Here is a 17,272-nt window from a genome sequence, read left to right on the forward strand (position 1 = left end):
GCCTGTATTTCATTATAACCTTAATGAAAGCATGCAGACATTCCAGGTAGCTTCATATGTCAAGATGGTTCAGGATTTTCTCAAGGGTTGATGAGCTAAAGAAGCAAATCAACAGTGGCTAATCCTTCACTTGAACATATTAAATCCGGTGGTTAACTTGAAAATTTCTTCATATTGAGGTAAAACACATTGCTAATTCCTATGCTAGGTGAAGAATAGAAACTAGAGAGTTTTATGTTACCAAATATTTTGAAAATAATTTTAATTTCTATTCTAGCTAAGATCAAAAATACATTTTTTAAAAAGGCTACGTTTGGCAGTGTCTTTTGCTCTACCTGGAGCATGAAACCAGATTTAATTGAAATGTTTAAGTCACTCCCCTCTACCATTTGTTTTACAATATTCATTTCCAAATTATTCTAGTATTCCCAGGTAGCCTCATATTTACCATAAAAGAAGAGTCAAAGGGGGAATCTCAGGGGAGAATCAAAGTTAGTCTCTTTATTAGCCATACTTACATGGCCATGGAGATCAGTGTTTAGCAGCATCAGAGCACAGGTGAGTGTATGGATTCCATCTGGAAAACACAAGGAATTTAATATACTTTAAAATTAGTCCCAAGGAATATATTCAACACAAGGCAGCTCCTATATCTGCTTAGCTCACTGGGGAGGACAAGATTTGAGCATCTGGGAACAAACAGCTAGCAGAAGCTGATAAGATTAATTTTGTCCCAAATCCAGGAACTCTTCAAATTCTTAATAATATTCCTTCATTTAATTGTGACACAAAGGGTGAAAAGTGCCCAAAGCATCTGGTACATATTAAAAGAAAAAAGAACAATAATGACAATGTTGTGTGTGTACCATCCAAGCAGAAAATGCAACTGAAATACTTACTATTCAGATGTATGAGGAGTCCAGGAAACACATTGCTGTGGAAATGAGGGAATTTCAGCTATCCCACATTAATTAGGAATCAAACATTGCAATAACTGCTCTATCAGGTTCTTTATGTGCCTTGCAGACACTTTTATTATCCATAAGGTGAAGGAGGGAACTCAAGGTTCAGCCATATTGGGTCTAATGCATTCTACTAGGGAAGAAATAGTTGAAGAAGTGATAATTTTAGGAAATTTGGCAGAGTGGCCATATGATCTATCATCATCATCTTTTTAGCCATTGCCTATCCACTGCAGGATGAAGTCCTCTTCTGCATATTTCCAATCAATATGGTCTTGAGCTTTCTTTGGCCAATTGGGTCCGCAATACTTGCTGATGTCATGGATCCATCTTGTTTTAGGTCTCTTTTGTGGATGCTTTTTATCAAGTGGGATCCATTCTACAACTGCCTTGGTCCACCTGCCATCAGCTTTTCTTGCTATGTGACCAGCCCATTTCCATTTCAATTCTTTTCCTCTCTTGATGATACCGTATACTTTCCTTTGTTCTCTAATCTATGTGCAGGTCCTTCCATCTTGTCTTGTAATGCCGAGCATGTATCTTTTCATGGCTCTTTGCGCCACCCGTAGCTTTTATATCGATTGTGAGATAAGTGTCCATGTTTCACTGGCATATGTTAGAGCAGGTAGCACACACTGATTGAAAACTTTTCTCTTCAGGCATAGAGGGAGGTTGTTCTTGAAAATTGTGCTTAGCTTCTCAAATGCCTGCCAGCCACATTTAATATGCCATTCAAAAAAAAGGAAAGGAAAGGACACATGATCTATAATTCAGTGTATTTCAGGCAGGGAGAACTAAGGTAATCAGACCAGTGTTTTAGTCTTCAAGAGGGTTGATTTTGATAAATGAGGGAGAAAAGTAAGAAAAACTTCATGTATGAAAATCCTGAGCAGAATACGGTAATTCAGAAGGGTTAGGAAAAATGAGATAATAAGGCCCAACCATAAGCAATGCCAGAGAAATAAAAATGGGGGACAGCTGATGAAATCTTGTTGCATAAAGAACTCTTGGGGTAAACAAAAAGGACAAATTTAGAAAATGGGCTCTAGCTAACAAAATGCTTTTCAATGGTAAGAAAAAAAAGCTAGGTTCTGAAATTACCTAGGGAAAATCAGATGCACAGGTACAAGGCAGGCAGCACGTGGCTCAGCACTAGTGCTAGAGAAAAGTATCTACATCCTGGTAGATTACAGATTACGGTAAGCCTAAAATAGCAACTGCCAAAAGAGCCAATGACATGATTTGCATGAATACGGGCCTTGGGACCAGATCATGGGAAGTGATAGTACCATTTTACTGGTGGTAAAATGTTGGACAGATCATCATGAAATACTGTAATCAGTTCTGGAAACCACAACACAAAAAAGATGCCGAGGTAATGGAAAGAGAACAGCAACAAAGCTGGTGAAGGGACTGGAAGCTAAAGCCATAAAGAACAGTGAAAAGAAATGGGTAAGTTTAGTCAAAAGAAGAGAAGGCTAATAGGAGTATGGCAACAATCTTCTAAAACATGGATGACAAAAGGGAAGGGGTGTGGATTTATTCTTCAGCGCACCTAAAGGAAAGACAAGAGCTGGTGGATAAAAGCTTTACACTGAGAGATCCAAATTTAAAATAAGGAGAAATTTCTGACTGTAAGAGCTATTAAGCAGCAGAGCAACAAATGTTGGATATCTACTTATTTTGGATGGTCTGAGTATTCCTGTCCTGTGCAAGAAGACTGGAGTAGAAGACCTCCAAGATCCCTTTCAATTCCATGATTCTTTCTAGATCACCTGACAGTCACTCTTTTTTGTGAGGAGGTGTGTTTTACTTATGGTTTAACTCTCTTCTTCTATCACCTGTCTTATTATATCTTTCCTCTATTTGAGTGATGTTTCAATGACCACTCAGTGTTATAGCCAGAACCACTGTGGCCTTTTTTATACTATTTAATCACAGAATTTGGAGGGGGAAAGGAATACAGTTTTCCATTTGGAGCCCTTCCTGTTTTTCCACTGTTTGCTTTGCTGTTATTATCGTATGATGGTTAAAACTGTTCAGATGTAACAGCTGTATAATACCTTTTGAGTTGTGTCCACCTGACCTGTTGAATAATTGGCTATCCAGAAGCTAGGATTTCCTGGATTACAGCTCTGTCTTGATTTATTCAAAATTTCTAACACATGGCAATGGCTGTGTACATAAATCATTTGATTTTGATTTTGCTTTAGCTAAGAAGCAGGCGAGACAGCAAGTTAACAATTTAACTTTTTATTCTGAACCAGGCGAAGAACAAGGGAACATGACAACTATTTATACTGACAGCTGCCGGCGGATCGACCAATCCCGGGTGAGTCTTCTCCCGCGCCGTGGTCTCCGCCAATCGGGTTCGTTTGGTTTTGACAGCTCGGAGCTGTCATCTGTAGCGCGTGTTGAGCTGTCACTTTTGGCGCTTGCGCGGTTCGCCCGGCAGCTTTTGACAGCTGTCAAAAGCTGCCGCGGTTTTACCTCAGTTCTGTAACTTTTGTTTAACTAATGTAAATAACAATTAGTAATACACAACACCCCTTCCCCCTCCCTCTGATTGAGTTGATTTTACCCCAACTGTTTCTTCTTTGGTTTTCCCCATTCATAGTCTTTCAGGTATGTGGGAGGTTTCTTTAATCTCTCGGAGCGCCGGGGGGTAGCCTCGGTAGTATGTTCTGGTTCTCTTGGCGCCTCTTGGGTCGGTTCCGGGGGTGGGGGGTTTGGCTCTGCAGGATCTGCGTAAATTGGAGTGGGGTGTTGAACTGGTATGCTCCGATCAGGGGAGTCCTGTCGTGCCAGTCTTTTCGCCGGTGCTTCTGTCGGTATTTCGTCGTCACCCCTTCCCCCTATAGTTTGAGGACTGCGTTGGCGTAGTTGGTCTATGTGTCTGCGGATGTGTATATTTTGTCCGATGTCAATGATGTAAGACAAGGGGCCTGTTTGTTCGATGACCACCCCTTGTGTCCATTTGTTTCCTCCCCCGTAGTTTCTCGCCCAGACAGCTTGCCCAGTGGTGAGAGTTCTATGATGGAGGGGTAGGTCTGGGTCTGGAGGGGATCTGTCTGGGTGGAGACGGTCCAGTCTGGTGGTCAATCTTTTGCCCCAGCGAAGCTCTGCTGGGGACTTTCCGGTAGTTGTGCAAGGCGTGGTGTGTTGGGAGAGAAGAAATTGTGCCAGTCGTTGGTGCCAGTTGCCGGAGATGATCTTGCGCAGGGCCTCCTTGGTTGATTTTACCATCACCTCTGCCAAGCCGTTCGATGATGGGTGAAAGGGAGCCGAGGTGGTGTGCCTAATAGAGTTCGCCGTTGTGAAACTCTGGAATTCGTAGGAGGTAAATTGGGGCCCGTTATCGGAAACTATAACATCAGGGAGGCCGTGTGTGGCGAATAATCCCCTTAAAACTTGTATAGTGGCCGAGGAGGTTGTGTTGGCTACCGGCGCCACTTCCAGCCATTTTGAAAAGCTGTCAACGACAATTAGGAATGATTGTCCCTGGAACGGACCTGCATAATCTATATGAATGCGGGACCAAGGTGACTTTGTCGTTTCCCATCTATGTACGGGCGCCTGTGGCTGAGCTGCTCTAACTAGCTGGCAGGAATAGCAGCCAGCTACGTGTGCCTCAATGTGTTTGTCTATACCCGGCCACCACACATAGCTCCTGGCCAGAGCCTTCATTTTGACGGTGCCCGGGTGCCCTTCGTGGAGGCTATCTAGCACCTTAAGCCTGTGTTTGTCAGGGATGATTACTCTGCAGCCCCATAAGAGACATCCCTGATGGGTGGATAATTCCTTTTGTTTTAAGAAGTAAGGTTGGAATTGTGGTTCCTGGGGTGCATATTGCCAGCCCGTTGTGACATAGCCTAGGACTCTGCCTAGGATTTTGTCTCCCGCGGTAGCTGCGGAGATATCTTTGACAGTTAAGGGGCATTCTGGCAGTTCTGAGATAGCCAGTATCCTTCCAGCTGGTGCTGGGTCTGGGTCAACAATTGGCTGCGGCAGTCTGCTCAGGCCGTCTGCATGGCCCATGGTTTTCCCTGGCCTGTATTCTAGTTTGTATGAATAGGCTGATAGAAATGTAGACCATCTCAGGATGCGGGGAGATAATATTTGTGGTGTTAGCCTGTTTACTGTAAAGAGTCCTAACAGGGGCTTATGGTCAGTATAAATAGTGAATGGTCGACCATACAGGTAATCATGAAATTTTTTTACGCTGGCCACTATAGCTAGAGCCTCTTTATCGATTTGAGCGTAATTCCGCTCAGGTTTTGACAGCGTTCTCGAATAGAACGCTACAGGGGTCTGTATTCCTTCTGTAGTTAAATGGCTTAGGACCGCTCCGATGCCGTACGGGGAGGCATCACAGGCGAGACATAAGGGCAGCTGTTCGTTAAAAAGGGCTACGGTTGTGCTGCTGGAGAGTAAGTTTTTTAGGAAGTTAAAACTTTTATCATGCTCAGGGGTCCACGACCAGGGTTTGCCCTTGTCTAGTAATCTATGTAAGGGTTCTGCAATGGAGGCTTTATGCGGTAGGAAGGTGTGGTAAAAGTTGACTAACCCTAAGAAAGCCTGAAGTTCTTGTTTGTTTTTGGGGGTCGGTGCTGTTTTGATAGCTTTAATTTTTGTGTCCGTGGGGTGAATTCCCTTAGCGTCTATTTTAAACCCTAAGAACTCTGTTGAGGGCACCCCGATGGAGCATTTGTCTTTTTTTAATTTGAGACCAGCCTTCCTGAACCTTAGGAGTACCTTAGTTAGTTTGTCAGCCAGGTCATTTTCTGATTCCCCTGCAATTAGGACGTCATCAAAATATGGGCAGACCCCGGGGATTCCCTTAAGTGTTTTCTCCATGATTTCCTGGAAGATTCCCGGGGCTGCAGAGATGCCAAATTGAAGGCGGTTAATTTTGAATGCTCCCTTGTGGGTGACTATTGTTTGAGCCAAAGCCGTGTCAGGGGTGACAGGCAACTGTAAATACGCCTGCGCCAAGTCTAATTTGGCAAATATGGCGCCTGACTTAATGGCCGCCAGGATGTCTTTGACAGCCGGGACCGGGTAGGCATGTGCGTTTAAAGCGAGGTTGAGGGTCGCTTTATAATCGGCGCATAATCTTATTTGGCCGTTTGGTTTAACTGGGGTCACTATGGGAGTCTCCCACTCGGCCCCTTCTACCGGTTCGAGGACCCCTAAGTTTGTTAATCTGTCGAGCTCCGCTTCTATTTTTTCCCTTAAAGCGAAGGGAACCCTTCTGGCCTTGATTCTGACAGGCATCACATTTGGGTTCAGTTTAAGTGATACGGGCGGTCCCGTGTATTTCCCAAGTGAGCTGTCAAAAACGTCCGCGAATTGACGGCAGACGGATTCCAATTTTGACAGCTGAATGGCGTTGACACCTGTCAACGCTATTCCTAGTGCCTCAAACCAGTCTAATCCTAGCAGGCTTATTCTGTTTTCTTGGGTCACCAAAATAGGAAGGGATCCTTTAAATTTTTTGAACTCTACGGAGACGGAAGCTTTTCCCCGGAGTTTAATGGGCGTTTTCTGGAAGTCGGCTAGGCGGAGTTTAGTGGGTCTAAGGGCGGGTCCTTCCTTACTACGGTTACAAATGTCCCTGTACGTTTGCCAAGAGATTAGTGAGACGGAGGACCCAGAGTCCACCTCCATCTCACAGGGAATTCCCTGAATCCGGACGTCCACCTTAATTTTGGGCTTAAGGATGTTGTGGACTGTATGTTTCTCTGCCCTTCCCCTTACGTTAGACACTGGGGTTCTGGGGCTGTGCCTAGCTCTTAGTGTATGTGGGGCCATACCTTCGGCTGTCACCTCCAGGTCGTGCAGGTTTTCCCGGCTCCGGCTGCGGCATACGGCTTTGAGGTGACCTGTCTTCCCGCACCCGTGGCACTTGGCGCTGCGGAACCGGCATGTTGCCCTGGGGTGGCTTCCGCCGCAGCTGGCACATTTCGCCCTGTTATTCGGAAAATTGGGCCCCCTCTGATTGCTGGCAGGGCCCCCCCTGTAGTTGCGTTGCATCCTCAGTTTCTCGAACCGCCGTTGCACCGCGTCTATATCTGTGGGGCCGTCGTCGTCCTCAGAACCGCTGAACCTGCCGTCTTCCTGGTGCACGGACCCCCGTGGTCCGCTGTCCGGTACCCGTCGGTCGTCTCCGTGGCAGTCTTCGTATGCGATGACTTCTCTAGCCACATCGGTCATTGTCATTTCAGGCTTGGCGATCAGCTTCTTCCTCAGCCGTTCGTCCTTAAGCCCTATGACAATCTGGTCCCGGATTCGGTCTTCCAAATCCGGGAACCGGCACCGACGTGCGGCATGCCTGACCCTGGTTATGAAGTCATTTGCTGACTCGTCAGGAAGCTGGAGTTTCCGAGCGAAGTTCACTCTCCAGTAGAGTTCTGACTTGAGGGGCATGAAGTATTTACTCAGCCCCTCAGTAAGGTCTGCATAAGAGATGGTGGCGACCGGCTCCGGGGTGAAGATCCCCACAGCGGCATCATAAACGGCGGGGCCGCTGAGCCAGAGGAGGGCGGCCGCCTTGGCCCGGTCATCCGTTATCTTCTTGACTACCAGGTACCCTTCTACCTGGCCCAGATGCGATTCCCAGCCTTCTGGGTGGCGGGTATCGAATTCTCGAATGTGGCCGTGATTCGTCATGCTGTCTGTATTTGAGGTGCCGCTGCTTGCGTTGAATGGAAGTTTGACTTCCAGTGACTTCAGCAAATGACCAGCTCGGCTAAGGAAAAAAATCTCTTCTTCCCTTAGGTAGTGACTTCAGCTAAGCAAGCAGCATCCCATCCTCGTCGCCAGTGCTTTAGCTAAGAAGCAGGCGAGACAGCAAGTTAACAATTTAACTTTTTATTCTGAACCAGGCGAAGAACAAGGGAACATGACAACTATTTATACTGACAGCTGCCGGCGGATCGACCAATCCCGGGTGAGTCTTCTCCCGCGCCGTGGTCTCCGCCAATCGGGTTCGTTTGGTTTTGACAGCTCGGAGCTGTCATCTGTAGCGCGTGTTGAGCTGTCACTTTTGGCGCTTGCGCGGTTCGCCCGGCAGCTTTTGACAGCTGTCAAAAGCTGCCGCGGTTTTACCTCAGTTCTGTAACTTTTGTTTAACTAATGTAAATAACAATTAGTAATACACAACAGATTTTTTTTCCAGCTTTCAGGAAGCCTAATTATTTTACTCTTCATGAAACAGGTGTCCTACCCTTAAAAGTGATAGCACCCAATGACATCAGCAAGTGTATAATGTGAAGTGTGTAGTGGGGTGGCCCAGGGCTCTGTTCTGGCCCCAGTGCTTTTCAACATCTTCATTAATGATTTGGATGAGGGGATAGATGGGGAATTCATCAAATTTGCAGACGCCAAACTGGCAGGAATAGCCAACCCTCCCGAAGATAGGCTTAAGATACAGAAGGATCTTGAATATTGGGCGCTATCTTAACAAAATGAAATTCAATGGTGAAAAAAGTAAGGTTCTATATTTAGGCAAGAAAAACCAAATGCACAGGGATAGTATATAGATGGTACCTTGCTCAATAGTAGCAACTGTAAGAGGGATTTTGGAGTCCTAGTGGACAAACACTTAAATAAGAACCAGCAGTGTGCTGCAGCTGCCAAAAAAAAGCCAACACAGTGCTAGGCTGCATTAAAAGAAGGATAGAATCAAGATCACGTGAAGTGTTAATAACACTTTATAATGCCTTGGTAAGGCCACACTTGGAATACTGCATCCAGTTTTGGTCACTACGATGTAAAAAAGATGTCGAGACTCTAGAAAGAGTACAGAGAGGAGCAACAAAGATGATCAGGGGACTGGAGGCTAAAACATATAAAGAACAGTTGCTGAAATTGGGTATGTCTAGTCTAATGAAGAAAAGGACGAGGAGTGACATGATAGCAGTGTTCCAATATCTCAGGGGCTGCCACAAAGAGGGAGTCAAGCTATTCTCCAAAGCACCTGAAGGCAGGACAAGAAGCAATGGATGGAAACTAACCAAAGAGAGAAGCAACCTAGAACTAAGGAGAAATTTCCTGACACAACAATTAATCAGTGGAACAACCTGCCTCCAGAAGCTGTGAACGCTCCAACACTGGAAGTTTTAAGAAGAGACTGGACAGCCATTTGTCTGAAATGGTATAGGGGGTTGAGCAGGGGGTTGGACTAGATGACCTCCAAGGTCCCTTCCAACTTTATTATTATTATTATAAAATCTGTTAGGATTCCTCTCTCCCAGCACAGTTTCCATGGAGACAAAGACAAGTGACTGGTAGTGAATGGGATGAGAGTGGCATTTTTTGCCATTTCACCCTGATATGGATACTTCTTCCATTTTGGGGCCTAGTCAATTTCAAATGCAGCTATTCTCCTAAGAAGGGGATAGGGATACGCTATGTTGGTGGCCAATCAGAATTTTTCAATTGCACTAAGCTGCTCAGTTGGTAGGAGTCTGAGTTTGTTTACGGTAGAAATAGAAGCATAAAACACCAAATCAATGAAATAACAGGAATAACCCTCCCCCCCACCATTGTTTCCCAAAGGAGGACCAAAGAATTTGGAAATCTACTTTCATTGTCTATATAAAAAAGAAGAGGAAGTAAAACAACTGCTTGAGACTCTGCTCTGCTCATGATATCGATCTGTTTGTTGTTGTTGTTTTTCCTTTTTCAGCTCCAGTTATAACAGCATAGATGGCGGGGGGGGCGGGCGCAGAGGAAGGAGCCTAGAGATAACCTATAGCCAGACCATTTACTCCATTTCTGCTACAGTGCCACAAGCTTTTCCCTCTGACTGTTGATATGTCAAAGAGGATCTCTACCAATTGTTCTGTTTACCATTTACAGTACTACACACACAAAATCAGGATAGCCCCATTTGGCAGTGAACTGAGCAGATACAGTAAAGACAGAATAGATAGCTGCAGCCGGTCAGTGAATTTTATCACCTTGCTAAATTTTTGAAGTTATTGGAGAACATTTAAAATTGGTTTTCGTTTATTTTTTTTAATGTATAAATATGTGAAATCTATAAACTAACTCAGTCCCTAGAATTTTAAGAGGCATACAAAAGCAATAGCAATATAGCAAATATATATATATATTCGCACATACACAATAAATACAATAAAACCAAAACATAAGCTCCAACATTTTTTTTAGAAAAATAACATTCAGACTTGATGCCAACAACTACAAAACTATAAAACAATTATCCTCCAAAGGTCTTCTGCTACCGCCAAGTTATTACACCTTTGTAAAGAATGTGTAATCTCTCTTATTTATATCCCATTTTGCCCCCCCCCAATGAAGCATCTCCAGATGTTTTATGTTTCCCCATTATAGCCTTTAGCCTGATTTCTTTTCAGATGAACTTTGAAGCAGCTTGAGTTGAATAGGTTTGTCTTGAAATCTCAAATCATGAGTATAGGCCAGGGGTAGGCAACCTTGGCTCTTTTATGACTCGTGGACTTCAACTCCCAGAATTCCTGAGCCAGCATGGCTCAGCTTGGAAACCTCTCCCTTTCCCCTCAGCCTTGCTAGCTCAGGAATTCTGGGAGCTGAAGTCCACGAGTCATAAAAGAGCCAAGGTTGCCTACCCCTGGTATAGGCTTTAAGATGTGTGGATTTTAAGATGCGTGGATTTCAACTTTCATAATGCTAGCTGGTGTGAAGTCCACACTTTTTAAAGTTGCTAACTTTAAAAAAACACTGATTTAGATCAAACCATATCCTCTTTGAATCTCCAACTCAAACTTCACCAAGTTTACTCGTGAAGAAGGCCCTAATTTTTCAGCCTAAACCAGGGGTCCCCAACCCCCGGTCCAAGGACCAGTACCGGGCTGTGGCATGCCAGCAACCAGGCTAGGCGTAAACAAGCAAAGCCCCATCCATGGGATGCAGGCAGCACACAAAACCATGCATCCTCCATGGAAAGATCTCTCTCCACGTAACCGGTCCCTGGAGCCCAAAAGGTTGGGGACCTCTGGCCTAAACTACATAAGATATAAGAAATGTACCATTTGATATTTCAAGTGTCGTGTGTGGTGCCTCTTTTAAGTACTTAATTCTATCCTTCTCGTGCACTTTACTTCCTCTGCACATGGCCCTTATTCCTTCACACAGTATCATGCCTTATAAAAAAAAGTGGTATGGAAGGAACTGAAAGGAGAATGGGAAGCCATAGGAAGAAAAGCAGGACGTAGTAGGTTTATCACCATCTTCACATGCAACATTTTTGTATATTAGATAAAACCATCTGAAGATAATCAGAGCCAAAGGTGAACAGAACCAAAGCATTGCTGCTGTTACATGTCTTTGGAACCTTATATTCTTGGCCACAAATATTTGCAGGACCGTCTGCTACCGGGGATGACTTCCCATCGCCCAGTGCGCTCACACAGAGAGGGCCTCGTCAGGGTGCCGTCGGCCAGACAATGTCGGCTGGCGACTCCCAGGGGGAGGGCCTTCTCTGTGGGAACACCAGCCCTTTGGAACCAACTCCACCTTGAGCTTCGGATGGCCCCGGACCTCCGGTCCTTTCGCCGCGACCTCAAAACTTTTTTCTTCCATCAGGCTGACCTGGATTGATGATGGGTTTTTAAATATGTTTTAATTTTTAACTGTGTAGTTAATTTATTTTGGGGCTGTTATTTAATTCTTTTTTTAATTTTTGTATTGTTGTTTTTTATTGTTGTTAGCCGCCCTGAGTCCTTCGGGAGATAGGGCGGCATATAAGTCCCATAAATAAATAAATAAATGAATAAATAAATAAATAAATAAATAAATAAATAAAAAATAAATAAATAAATATACCAAGAACACTATTATAATAGCATTGAAGCTACAGCTCACCATATTGTATCTAATTGTCTTACTGAAAATAGGGGCAGGAAGAGAAATGATAATAATAGTATCTGAAACACTGTTCTACTGTTTTAATAATCTGCCTGTTCCATGGAAGAATATCACCCCTTCTCAGCTGATGCCTTTATTCCCTCTTTTTTTATTCAGGAAAGAAAAACTAGTCGTTGTTTTTCCCCCTGAAGCCCGGTGCAGTTCCTTTGATAAATTCAAGCAATATTTCTCTCACAGCCTCTTAAGCTAGAATACTGCCATGAATCTGAATACAATCTAAATAAATGAATTACTGAAATAAATTCGTCTGAGTTTGAGGGTAAACTCTGATCTTAGCTGACATCAACTCTTACCTTCTGATGTGCTTTCCTGGGGATTGCAGTGACAGTATCTGCGAGAGAAGTGGATGAGGACACGCTCCCGTTCCTGTGTCTCTCCCATAAGGGGGAAAGCTTTTAGGAAAGCTCTAAACATAGAAAGCAACTATTAAGAAAGCAACTAAACAAATAAGAAATTTAATACATCAAACTTTTTCAAGTTTTAAAGGTACCAAACCTTTTGGTAATTCTGTGAGGATCGGAACTCTAAAGACAGTCATCAAGAGATTTGAGCTGAATAGCAGAGGCTGTGTAAAAGGCTTTTGCTGTAGCTCTTGATGAGATCCGATTTGGGTGTTTTGCTCCCAAAGGACCTTTGGTGGAATGTGCCCACCTACTGACCATCATTCTCGTGGAAAAAAGACGCACTTCACTTTTGAAAACATCTAGGTGGCTCATACTTTTGGTTTTTTATTTCTTTTCATAGCAGAAAGACCCTCCATTCGGAGAGCAGGCTGGTTCCCTTTCATGGCACTCTTGAAGTCACCCAGTGACAACACTACACGGTATGTATTGTGTTGTGGGTTCTCGACCGCATGGCGATACAACAGACAATAGTTTCAGCATAGCCGCACTTTATTAGGAAAGCTCTGAACTAACAATAGGGGCTACCTGTACCCCCTTATATACCTGGCTAGGTACACAGGTAGCCAATCCCTTTATATGGTTTTCCCGCCGGGCGCTTATCCGCCAATCCCGTCACGGTACAGCGCCACCTGATGGTGACAGTGAGCCGCTGCTTGTATTTTATTTATCCCCATACATAACACCATGGTCATCTATCATTTCAAGAAACAGCAGCAAGAAGCTACCTTTGGAGGAAGCCCATAATACTGGTCTTACGTAGAACGATTTTTTTGCAGAAAGGAATAAAAATATTGAATACACAATATTTTTGTGAATGTGAAAAGACAGGAAAAACGATGGCTGAAGGGCTAAATACGTTCTATATCAGTCCTACACCAGTGAATTTATATCCAGACATTTCATTAAAAATTTGGCTTGCAAAATGAAAAATAGAATGGGTTGGATTTACTATACATTTGAAGCAGTAGAATATATGCACAAAATAAAACCAAAAATCCAGCTTATTTTTTCACAATAATCAATTAGATGTCTGCAGGAAGCCCACAGCAAAATATAAATGCAGTAAGTCTTCCCAATTCCTATTCCCCAGGAATCTGCATTAAAAGTGTTCCTGTTTCTAATGCTGCATTCAATATATGAGCATAATGGCTAGAAGTTATTGACCTATATATCTTTTGTCAATTGTGTAGTCCCCTCTTAAAATCAAATCAAAGTTGTACTCTATTGTACCCTCTGAAAGTGAATTCTATAGCTTAATAATGTGCTGGGTGAAAAGCATTTATTATAGTGCCTGTGACCCAGATCATATTTTTATTAAGCCATTCACCATAACCCCTAGATATTTTTCCTAATTTGTCACTGCTAATTCACTGGCTTAGATGTGAAGTTAGAACTGTTTTCTTCAATATGCATTATATACTTATTTACAGTGAAATGCCTTCTCTTTGAGGAGCACAGAATCAATGCAAAGAGGTATGTCAGAGATTCAAAAGAAATGTATATTAAGCAAACCAATGTAAGAGTTAGAAACAAGAGGGTTTCAAAAGAATCAACAATAGCCACAGCTATGTAGATGAAACTCTATCCCTTTTATATGTTGCAACGCGTGTAAAAAAGGGGTGGACTTTGGATCACATGGCTGTGGCTGCCCTGAAAACACCCTGGTCAGAACTCTGAAATGGAAGGCATAATTTCGTTTTACAGGTAAATATATAAAATAAATCAGATAGCACTTTAAACACAAAAAGTTGCTTTAGGAAATGTAATTTCCAGTAAAGAAGAGGTTAAGGTAAGGTTGGAGTTTCCCCATAGCCATTAGAAGTGTGTCCTCACACCCTAATCCTGCCTTTCAGCCCATAGAAATTTATTTTTCCCCAGTCCTACCCTGAGCCAGTCGGGCTCAGGGTAGGGGTGGGGGAGTGGCTGTTGTTATGAGGGAGACCTTAGCTCCGCGGGAGGCCACCGTTCCGCAGATAGTCGGGTGTGAGTCTCTCTTCTTGAGATGCGGCCCTGGTGCGCAGTTGGGCTTGCTGCTGGTGTACCTTTCGCCTAGTCACGCAGCAGCAGCCCTGCCTGAGCTTCTCGATGTCCTCTCTGGGTTGGTGGTTGAGTTCCCGAAACTTATAGTTTTGGGGGACTTCAATCTACCATCTCTGGGAGGATCATCTGAGTTGGCTCGGGAGTTCATGGCTTCCATGACGGCCATGGACCTGACGCAAGTAATTTCAGGACCGACTCATGAGGGAGGCCACACCCTTGACCTAGTTTTCTTATCTGGTCGGTGGTTAGATGATCTTGGTGGGGGCTCCCCAATTATTATGCCCCTGTCATGGACCGATCATCATCTCCTGCGGCTGGTCTTCCGTTTTGCCACCCCCCGCCGTGGGTGTGTGGAACCAGTTAGATGGTACCGCCCCAGACGCTTAATGGATTCCGCGAGATTCCAGGCAGCGCTGGGGTCCCCACCTGCCTCCCCCACTCACAGCTCGGCAGATGCCTTAGTGGAAGCTTGGGAAAGGGCAGCCACTGAGGCTCTTGACCGAGTTGTACCCTTGCGGCCCCTGACCCGATGCAGATCCCGTCGAGCTCCATGGTTCTCCGCGGAGCTCCGGGAGATGAAGCGCCGGAGACGGGGCCTAGAGAGCGGTTGGAGGTCCAGCCGATCCGAATCCGACCGATTGCGACTAAGAACCCATATTAGGTCTTATCTTGCTGCGATAAGGGTGGCGAGGTCTAATCACTTCGCTACCCTTATCGCGTCCGCAGATAATCGCCCGGCCGCTCTGTTTAGGGTGACTCGCTCCCTCCTTAATCAGGAGGTGAGGGAGGAACCCTTGCAGGGTCGTGCCGAGGAGTTTAACAATTATCTGTCGGACAAAATCACTCGGATTCGGACCGGTCTGGACTCCGACTGGGCAGAGTCTGGCGATCAGGACGCGGGTGGTCTTGTCGATATCACTTGGGAGGAGTTTGATTCTGTGACTCCGGAGGAAGTGGACAGGATTATGGGGAGACTGAGCTCCACCACATGTTTATTGGACCCGTGCCCTTCCTGGCTGGTTTATGCAGCCCGGGAGAGGACACGCAGCTGGTTCCAGGCAGTTATATCAGCTTCTTTGAGTGAGGGTAGCTTCCCTGCTGTCTTGAAAGAGGCGGTGGTGAGGCCCCTCCTCAAGAAGCCTGCCTTGGACCCAGCTGTATTGAACAACTTTCATCCGGTCTCCAACCTTCGCTTTCTTGCGAAGGTTGTTGAGAGTGTGGTGGCGCATCAGCTCCCTTTGGTCCTGGATGAAGCGGATTATCTAGACCCGTACCAATCGGGTTTCAGGCCCGGGCACAGCACGGAGACGGCATTGGTCGCGCTGGTGAATGATCTCTGGAGGGCTCGGGACAGGGGTCATTCCTTTGTTCTAGTCCTATTAGACCTCTCAGCGGCTTTCGATACCATCGACCATGGTATCCTGCTGCGGCGTCTCAGGGGATTGGGAGGCACGGTTTTACAGTGGTTCTCCTATCTCCAGGGACGCTCGCAGTCGGTGTTGACAGGAGGGCAGAGGTCGACCGCGAGGTCTCTCGTTTGTGGAGTTCCTCAGGGGTCGGTCCTCTCGCCTCTCCTGTTCAACATCTATATGAAACCGCTGGGTGAGATCATTCGTGGCTTTGGAGTTGGGTATCATCAGTACGCTGATGATACCCAGCTTTTTCTTTCTACCCCAAACCACCCCAGTGATGCCCTCAACGTGATGTCCCGTTGCCTGGAGGCGGTTCGGGTCTGGATGGGGAGGAACAGACTTCAACTCAACCCCGACAAGACCGAGTGGCTTTGCATACCTTCATCCCGGGTCTATTCGGATATTCCATCTCTTTCTATGGGGGGTGAATTATTACCCCCCGTAGATAGGGCTCGCAACTTGGGAGTCCTCCTAGATTCGCGGCTTACCTTGGAAGATCACATGGTGGCCGTGACTAGGGGGGCTTTCACCCAGGTTCGCCTGGTGCGCCAGTTGCGGCCCTATCTAAGCCGGGATGATTTATGCACGGTCACTCACGTGCTCGTGACCTCTCGTCTAGACTACTGCAACGCTCTCTACATGGGGCTTCCCTTGAGGACCACCCGGAGGCTCCAACTGGTACAGAATGCAGCCGCGAGAGTTGTGTTGGGAGTTTCCCGATACTCCCACGTGACACCTCTGCTCCGTGAGCTGCATTGGTTGCCAGTTGTCTTCCGGGTGAGATTCAAGGTGCTAGTAATGGTGTTCAAAGCCCTCCATGGCATGGGGCCGGAGTACCTCAGGGAACATCTGCTGCCGGCATCAAGCTCCCTGCGCCCTGTGCGTTCCCACAGAGAGGGCCTCCTCAGGGTGCCACCGGTCAGAGAATGCCGTCTGGTGGCCCCCAGGGGGAGATCCTTCTCTGTGGGCGCCCCGGAGCTATGGAACCAGTTACCGGTTGAGCTCCGGACGGCGCCCGATCTGCGCTCCTTTCGCCGCGATCTGAAAACATACTTGTTCGAGCAAGCCGGCCTGGCCTGAGGGGGGATTGGTGGGGTTTTTTATCATTCTTATTGGGGTTTTTACTATGTATCAATTGTATTTTAATCGGGCATGCATTTAATTATCTTTTAATTTTTGTAAATTTCTGTGTTTTATTCTTGCCCTGTACACCGCCCTGAGTCCTTCGGGAGAAGGGCGGTATAGAAATGATAATAAATTAAATTAAAAATTAAATTAAATTAAATTTATTACTATTTATAGGTAACTCAAGGCAGCAAACATACATAATGCACCCTCCCGCTCTTATTTTCCCAAAAGCAACTCTGTGAGGTGAGGGGCTGAGAGTGAGTGACTGGCCCAGAGTCATCCCACTGTGGGCTTTCATACCTAAGGTGGGAATAGAACTCAGTTTCCTGGTTCTAGGCCAGCACCTTAACCATTACACCAAACTGGCTCTTAATGGAGTCCAAATGTCTTG

General features: G+C 45.5%; 1 protein-coding gene across 1 annotated transcript in view; it reads right to left on the bottom strand.

Moving 5' to 3' along the window:
• PSD2 (pleckstrin and Sec7 domain containing 2) overlaps positions 1 to 17,272 on the bottom strand; it is a gene marked incomplete at both ends in the record, with an annotated part of 82,979 nt that overhangs the window by 56,128 nt on the left and 9,579 nt on the right. Inside the window, 2 exons of the mRNA XM_081325569.1 lie at positions 519 to 577; positions 12,191 to 12,303. Of these exons, the coding sequence (XP_081181695.1) occupies positions 519 to 577; positions 12,191 to 12,303 (172 nt within the window). The remainder of the gene's footprint in view (positions 1 to 518; positions 578 to 12,190; positions 12,304 to 17,272) is intronic.

The sequence above is a fragment of the Vipera berus genome (genome assembly GCF_964194415.1).
Source record: "Vipera berus genome assembly, chromosome: 3".
Taxonomy (NCBI): Eukaryota; Metazoa; Chordata; class Lepidosauria; order Squamata; family Viperidae; genus Vipera; species Vipera berus.